This window comes from Procambarus clarkii, chromosome 63, assembly GCF_040958095.1.
Source record: "Procambarus clarkii isolate CNS0578487 chromosome 63, FALCON_Pclarkii_2.0, whole genome shotgun sequence".
NCBI classification, from domain to species: domain Eukaryota; kingdom Metazoa; phylum Arthropoda; class Malacostraca; order Decapoda; family Cambaridae; genus Procambarus; species Procambarus clarkii.
Genome location: NC_091212.1, coordinates 33,551,808 through 33,560,470, shown reverse-complemented (window position 1 = coordinate 33,560,470; position 8,663 = coordinate 33,551,808). Strand labels below are relative to the sequence as shown.

Below are 8,663 nucleotides of genomic sequence, written 5' to 3'. Positions count from 1 at the left end.
CGTGTACTGTGTGGCCACCCTCCCGTGTACTGTGTGGCCACCCTCCCGTGTACTGTGTGGCCACCCTCCCGTGTACTGTGTGGCCACCCTCCCGTGTACTGTGTGGCCACCCTCCCGTGTACTGTGTGGCCACCCTCCCGTGTACTGTGTGGCCACCCTCCCGTGTACTGTGTGGCCACCCTCCCGTGTACTGTGTGGCCACCCTCCCGTGTACTGTGTGGCCACCCTCCCGTGTACTGTGTGGCCACCCTCCCGTGTACTGTGTGGCCACCCTCCCGTGTACTGTGTGGCCACCCTCCCGTGTACTGTGTGGCCACCCTCCCGTGTACTGTGTGGCCACCCTCCCGTGTACTGTGTGGCCACCCTCCCGTGTACTGTGTGGCCACCCTCCCGTGTACTGTGTGGCCACCCTCCCGTGTACTGTGTGGCCACCCTCCCGTGTACTGTGTGGCCACCCTCCCGTGTACTGTGTGGCCACCCTCCCGTGTACTGTGTGGCCACCCTCCCGTGTGGTGAGCGCTACTCACTCTCCCACTCACCCCAGAAACTCTTAGTCTACACATAAGAGCCAGTAGACTTCGTGAGCGTGTGTGTAGTCACCTAGTTGTGCTTGCGAGGGTTGAACTTCGGCTCTTTGGTCCCGCCTCTCAACTATCAATCAACAGGTGTACAGGTTCCTGAGTCTACTGGGCTCTATCATATCTACACTTGAAACTGTGTATGGCGTCAGCCTCCACCACATCACTGCCTAATGCATTCCATTTATTAACTACTGTGACACTGAAACAAATGACAATTCTGACACTTCTGTTGAGCCACAACGGAAGAGAAGGCGAGGCTACTGTTGAAGTCCTATTCCCCCCCCCCCCCCCCCCCCCACCAAAAAAAGGGAGCATGACCAGAGTACCTTGAGTGTCACACCAAACCAGTTCCTTGTGAGGTAATGTGTTATGAAGGCAGTGTGCGCGCGCACTCTGGTGGTCACATCACCACCAGTTTGACCCAACAACCATTATAGAGATCTACGGAGAGCGGGAAGCAGCGGCATCACACAGTGTGCCCTCCTGGAGGCGGGAAGCCCGGGAAGGACGCCAAGAAACACGGCCAAGGTTCACAGGCAGCACACAGCCACACGGGGAAGATACGACACGAAAAGACTGAAGAACTACACGCTGCAACAAGAACCACACACTGCAACAAGAACCACACACTGCAACAAGAACCATACACTGCAACAAGAACCACACACTGCAACAAGAACCACACTGCAACAAGAACCACACACTGCAACAAGAACCATACACTGCAACAAGAACCATACACTGCAACAAGAACCACACACTGCAACAAGAACCACACTGCAACAAGAACCATACACTGCAACAAGAACCACACACTGCAACAAGAACCATACACTGCAACAAGAACCACACACTGCAACAAGAACCATACACTGCAACAAGAACCATACACTGCAACAAGAACCATACACTGCAACAAGAACCATACACTGCAACAAGAACCATACACTGCAACAAGAACCACACACTGCAACAAGAACCATACACTGCAACAAGAACCATACACTGCAACAAGAACCACACACTGCAACAAGAACCACACTGCAACAAGAACCACACTGCAACAAGAACCACACACTGCAACAAGAACCACACACTGCAACAAGAACCATACACTGCAACAAGAACCACACTGCAACAAGAACCATACACTGCAACAAGAACCACACACTGCAACAAGAACCACACACTGCAACAAGAACCACACACTGCAACAAGAACCACACACTGCAACAAGAACCATACACTGCAACAAGAACCACACTGCAACAAGAACCATACACTGCAACAAGAACCACACTGCAACAAGAACCATACACTGCAACAAGAACCATACACTGCAACAAGAACCACACTGCAACAAGAACCATACACTGCAACAAGAACCACACACTGCAACAAGAACCACACTGCAACAAGAACCACACACTGCAACAAGAACCACACACTGCAACAAGAACCACACACTGCAACAAGAACCACACTGCAACAAGAACCATACACTGCAACAAGAACCACACACTGCAACAAGAACCACACTGCAACAAGAACCATACACTGCAACAAGAACCACACTGCAACAAGAACCACACTGCAACAAGAACCACACACTGCAACAAGAACCACACTGCAACAAGAACCATACACTGCAACAAGAACCATACACTGCAACAAGAACCATACACTGCAACAAGAACCATACACTGCAACAAGAACCACACACTGCAACAAGAACCATACACTGCAACAAGAACCACACACTGCAACAAGAACCATACACTGCAACAAGAACCATACACTGCAACAAGAACCATACACTGCAACAAGAACCACACACTGCAACAAGAACCACACTGCAACAAGAACCATACACTGCAACAAGAACCACACACTGCAACAAGAACCACACACTGCAACAAGAACCACATGCTGCAACAAGAACCACACACTGCAACAAGAACCACACTGCAACAAGAACCATACACTGCAACAAGAACCATACACTGCAACAAGAACCATACACTGCAACAAGAACCATACACTGCAACAAGAACCATACACTGCAACAAGAACCACACACTGCAACAAGAACCATACACTGCAACAAGAACCATACACTGCAACAAGAACCACACACTGCAACAAGAACCACACACTGCAACAAGAACCACACACTGCAACAAGAACCACACACTGCAACAAGAACCACATGCTGCAACAAGAACCACACACTGCAACAAGAACCACATGCTGCAACAAGAACCACATGCTGCAACAAGAACCACATGCTGCAACAAGAACCACATGCTGCAACAAGAACCACATGCTGCAACAAGAACCACATGCTGCAACAAGAACCACACTGCAACAAGAACCACACACTGCAACAAGAACCACACACTGCAACAAGAACCACACACTGCAACAAGAACCACACTGCAACAAGAACCATACACTGCAACAAGAACCACACACTGCAACAAGAACCATACACTGCAACAAGAACCACACACTGCAACAAGAACCACATGCTGCAACAAGAACCACATGCTGCAACAAGAACCACATGCTGCAACAAGAACCACACACTGCAACAAGAACCACATGCTGCAACAAGAACCACATGCTGCAACAAGAACCACATGCTGCAACAAGAACCACATGCTGCAACAAGAACCATACACTGCAACAAGAACCATACACTGCAACAAGAACCACACTGCAACAAGAACCACACACTGCAACAAGAACCACACTGCAACAAGAACCACACTGCAACAAGAACCACACACTGCAACAAGAACCATACACTGCAACAAGAGCCACACACTGCAACAAGAACCATACACTGCAACAAGAACCACATGCTGCAACAAGAACCACATGCTGCAACAAGAACCACACACTGCAACAAGAACCACATGCTGCAACAAGAACCACATGCTGCAACAAGAACCATACACTGCAACAAGAACCACATGCTGCAACAAGAACCACATGCTGCAACAAGAACCACACACTGCAACAAGAACCACACACTGCAACAAGAACCACATGCTGCAACAAGAACCACACGCTGCAACAAGAACCACATGCTGCAACAAGAACCACATGCTGCAACAAGAACCACACACTGCAACAAGAACCATACACTGCAACAAGAACCACATGCTGCAACAAGAACCACATGCTGCAACAAGAACCACACACTGCAACAAGAACCACACACTGCAACAAGAACCACACACTGCAACAAGAACCACACACTGCAACAAGAACCACATGCTGCAACAAGAACCACACTGCAACAAGAACCATACACTGCAACAAGAACCACACACTGCAACAAGAACCACACACTGCAACAAGAACCACATGCTGCAACAAGAACCACATGCTGCAACAAGAACCACACACTGCAACAAGAACCACACACTGCAACAAGAACCACATGCTGCAACAAGAACCACATGCTGCAACAAGAACCACACACTGCAACAAGAACCACACACTGCAACAAGAACCACATGCTGCAACAAGAACCACACACTGCAACAAGAACCACATGCTGCAACAAGAACCACATGCTGCAACAAGAACCACACACTGCAACAAGAACCACATGCTGCAACAAGAACCACATGCTGCAACAAGAACCACACACTGCAACAAGAACCATACACTGCAACAAGAACCACACTGCAACAAGAACCACACTGCAACAAGAACCACATGCTGCAACAAGAACCACATGCTGCAACAAGAACCACACACTGCAACAAGAACCACACTGCAACAAGAACCACACTGCAACAAGAACCACACACTGCAACAAGAACCATACACTGCAACAAGAACCACACACTGCAACAAGAACCACACACTGCAACAAGAACCAAAACAGTCATCCACTGTAAGGGCGACAAAGGTCAGGGGTCAGATTCACGAAGCAGTTACGTAAGCACTTATGAACCTGTACATCTTTCCTCAATCTTTGGTGGTTCTGTTTACAATTATTAAACAGTTAATGAGCTCCGAAACACCAGGAGGCTGTTTATAACAATAACAACAGTGTATTGGCAAGTTCTCATGCTTGTAAATTTGCAATAAATGTAACCAAAGCCGTCAAAAGATTAAGAAAAGATGTACACGTTCGTAAGTACTTGCGTAACTGCTTCGTGAATCTGGCACCCGAGTTGATACGGGCGATGAATGAGTCTATATAAGCGGGGGTCGGCTTAGAAGGAATGTATAAAGGGCGGGTGATGAATTTACAGCACTACAGTATGAATGGGTAAGAGTAACGTATGAATGGGTAAGTGTAATGTATGAATGGGTAAGAGTAACGTATGAATGGGTAAGTGTAATGTATGAATGGGTAAGTGTAACGTATGAATGGGTAAGAGTAACGTATGAATGGGTAAGTGTAACGTATGAATGGGTAAGTGTAATGTATGAATGGGTAAGTGTAACGTATGAATGGGTAAGTGTAACGTATGAATGGGTAAGAGTAACGTATGAATGGGTAAGTGTAACGTATGAATGGGTAAGACTAACGTATGAATGGGTAAGTGTAACGTATGAATGGGTAAGACTAACGTATGAATGGGTAAGGGAAGTTATATGAATGAATTAATAAACAAGGGTAATTATAATGAATTCGAAATGGCGGGGAATTGACGGGAAACAATGAATGGGTAATGTGAGTGTATGAATGGATACGGAGAGTGAATGAATGGGTATATAGTGGCAAAGATTTAATGTGTAATGGTAATGACTGAATTAATAATGGTGTGGCGTGGATGATGTGTGCCAGTGGATGCCAGGGTGTAGGGGGGGGTGGATATACCAGCAGGCAGCTGGTGGATTGTGGGGCTTGGCGCCGGGAGGGGGGGATGGATTTGTGTGGTGGGTTACCTGGTGACATATTGTATGGGGTGGGGGGGGGCGGGTTCCTGTGTGTGGGTTGATTGTTTGGGGTTCCTTGTGTGTAGGACAGAGTTGTAAGCTAAGTTTGACCACCATTTAGAGAGGTTGAGTGGTGAGAGCGGTGGTTCCCCTGTTGGTGAGAGAGGCTGTCAGTCGTCACTCACAAGATACTAGAGCATGTTTGTGGGTGGTGTGATCAGGTCCTGGGGAAAAACACCAGCTTCTTGTGTTGCAAGTTTTTTGGAGCGCCGCTGTACTGGAAACTGGTAGTTTTATACCACGATGGTCCGCTTATGTTGTTGTTGCAACATAAGGACAGTATCGTGGTGATGTTGCAGCATAAGGGCAGTATCGTGGTGATGTTGCAACACAAGGACAGTATCGTGGTGATGTTGCAACACAAGGGCAGTATCGTGGTGATGTTGCAACATAAGGACAGTATCGTGGTGATGTTGCAACACAAGGACAGTATCGTGGTGTTGTTGCAACACAAGGACAGTATCGTGGTGTTGTTGCAACACAAGGACAGTATCGTGGTGATGTTGCAACATAAGGACAGTATCGTGGTGATGTTGCAACATAAGGACAGTATCGTGGTGATGTTGCAACATAAGATCAGTGACCTGGTAATGTTGCAGCATAAGATCAGTGACCTGGTAATGTTGCAACATAAGATCAGTGACCTGGTAATGTTGCAACATAAGATCAGTGACCTGGTAATGTTGCAGCATAAGATCAGTGACCTGGTAATGTTGCAGCATAAAGATCAGTGACCTGGTAATGTTGCAACATAAGATCAGTGACCTGGTAATGTTGCAACATAAGATCAGTGACCTGGTAATGTTGCAACATAAGATCAGTGACCTGGTAATGTTGCAACATAAAGATCAGTGACCTGGTAATGTTGCAACATAAGATCAGTGACCTGGTAATGTTGCAACATAAGATCAGTGACCTGGTAATGTTGCAGCATAAGATCAGTGACCTGGTAATGTTGCAACATAAGATCAGTGACCTGGTAATGTTGCAACATAAGATCAGTGACCTGGTAATGTTGCAACATAAGATCAGTGACCTGGTAATGTTGCAACATAAGATCAGTGACCTGGTAATGTTGCAACATAAGATCAGTGACCTGGTAATGTTGCAACATAAGATCAGTGACCTGGTAATGTTGCAACATAAGATCAGTGACCTGGTAATGTTGCAACATAAGGACAGTGACCTGGTAATGTTGCAACATAAGGACAGTGACCTGGTAATGTTGCAACATAAGGACAGTGACCTGGTAATGTTGCAACATAAGATCAGTGACCTGGTAATGTTGCAACATAAGGACAGTGACCTGGTAATGTTGCAACATAAGGACAGTGACCTGGTAATGTTGCAACATAAGGACAGTGACCTGGTAATGTTGCAACATAAGGACAGTGACCTGGTAATGTTGCAACATAAGGACAGTGACCTGGTAATGTTGCAGCATAAGATCAGTGACCTGGTGATGTTGCAACATAAGGACAGTGACCTGGTAATGTTGCAACATAAGGACAGTGACCTGGTAATGTTGCAACATAAGGACAGTGACCTGGTAATGTTGCAACATAAGGACAGTGACCTGGTAATGTTGCAACATAAGGACAGTGACCTGGTAATGTTGCAACATAAGGACAGTGACCTGGTAATGTTGCAGCATAAGATCAGTGACCTGGTGATGTTGCAACATAAGGACAGTGACCTGGTAATGTTGCAACATAAGGACAGTGACCTGGTAATGTTGCAACATAAGATCAGTGACCTGGTAATGTTGCAACATAAAGATCAGTGACCTGGTAATGTTGCAACATAAAGATCAGTGACCTGGTAATGTTGCAGCATAAGATCAGTGACCTGGTAATGTTGCAACATAAGATCAGTGACCTGGTAATGTTGCAACATAAGATCAGTGACCTGGTAATGTTGCAGCATAAGATCAGTGACCTGGTAATGTTGCAGCATAAAGATCAGTGACCTGGTAATGTTGCAGCATAAGATCAGTGACCTGGTAATGTTGCAGCATAAGATCAGTGACCTGGTAATGTTGCAGCATAAAGATCAGTGACCTGGTAATGTTGCAACATAAGATCAGTGACCTGGTAATGTTGCAACATAAAGATCAGTGACCTGGTAATGTTGCAAGATGAGATCAGTGACCTGGTAATGTTGCAACATAAAGATCAGTGACCTGGTAATGTTGCAACATAAAGATCAGTGACCTGGTAATGTTGCAACATAAAGATCAGTGACCTGGTAATGTTGCAACATAAAGATCAGTGACCTGGTAATGTTGCAACATAAAGATCAGTGACCTGGTAATGTTGCAACATAAAGATCAGTGACCTGGTAATGTTGCAACATAAAGATCAGTGACCTGGTAATGTTGCAACATAAAGATCAGTGACCTGGTAATGTTGCAACATGAGATCAGTGACCTGGTAATGTTGCAGCATAAGATCAGTGACCTGGTAATGTTGCAACATAAAGATCAGTGACCTGGTAATGTTGCAACATAAAGATCAGTGACCTGGTAATGTTGCAACATAAAGATCAGTGACCTGGTAATGTTGCAACATAAAGATCAGTGACCTGGTAATGTTGCAACATAAAGATCAGTGACCTGGTAATGTTGCAACATAAAGATCAGTGACCTGGTAATGTTGCAACATAAAGATCAGTGACCTGGTAATGTTGCAACATAAAGATCAGTGACCTGGTAATGTTGCAACATAAAGATCAGTGACCTGGTAATGTTGCAACATAAAGATCAGTGACCTGGTAATGTTGCAACATAAAGATCAGTGACCTGGTAATGTTGCAACATAAAGATCAGTGACCTGGTAATGTTGCAAGATGAGAGCACACTGGGAAATCCTTGGTGTTGATGCTTGACCTTCACAAGACGTGCACGTTCCTCCCGAGTGACTTGCCAGCCGCCCTCTACACAAAGCCAGGCGCTAACACATTTTTTTTAAGTCCTTCTTGTGATATGTCCTTGAGAGGCGCACCTGTCGTCTAGGACCACCTGGCTACAGGCGACCATCCCCCGCGACCGGTGTGTGGAGGCGGGTTATAGGGCGGGCAGTGGTCGTCTTATCAGTTCCGGTCTTCATCTAGAAG

General features: G+C 46.1%; 1 protein-coding gene across 1 annotated transcript; it reads left to right on the top strand.

Moving 5' to 3' along the window:
* Positions 1-6,411: 6,411 nt before the first annotated feature.
* On the top strand, positions 6,412-7,335 carry LOC138354610 (involucrin-like). The gene has a single exon (XM_069308988.1). The coding sequence runs from the start codon at positions 6,412-6,414 to the stop codon at positions 7,333-7,335; it is 924 nt and encodes a 307-aa protein (XP_069165089.1).
* Positions 7,336-8,663: the final 1,328 nt, after the last annotated feature.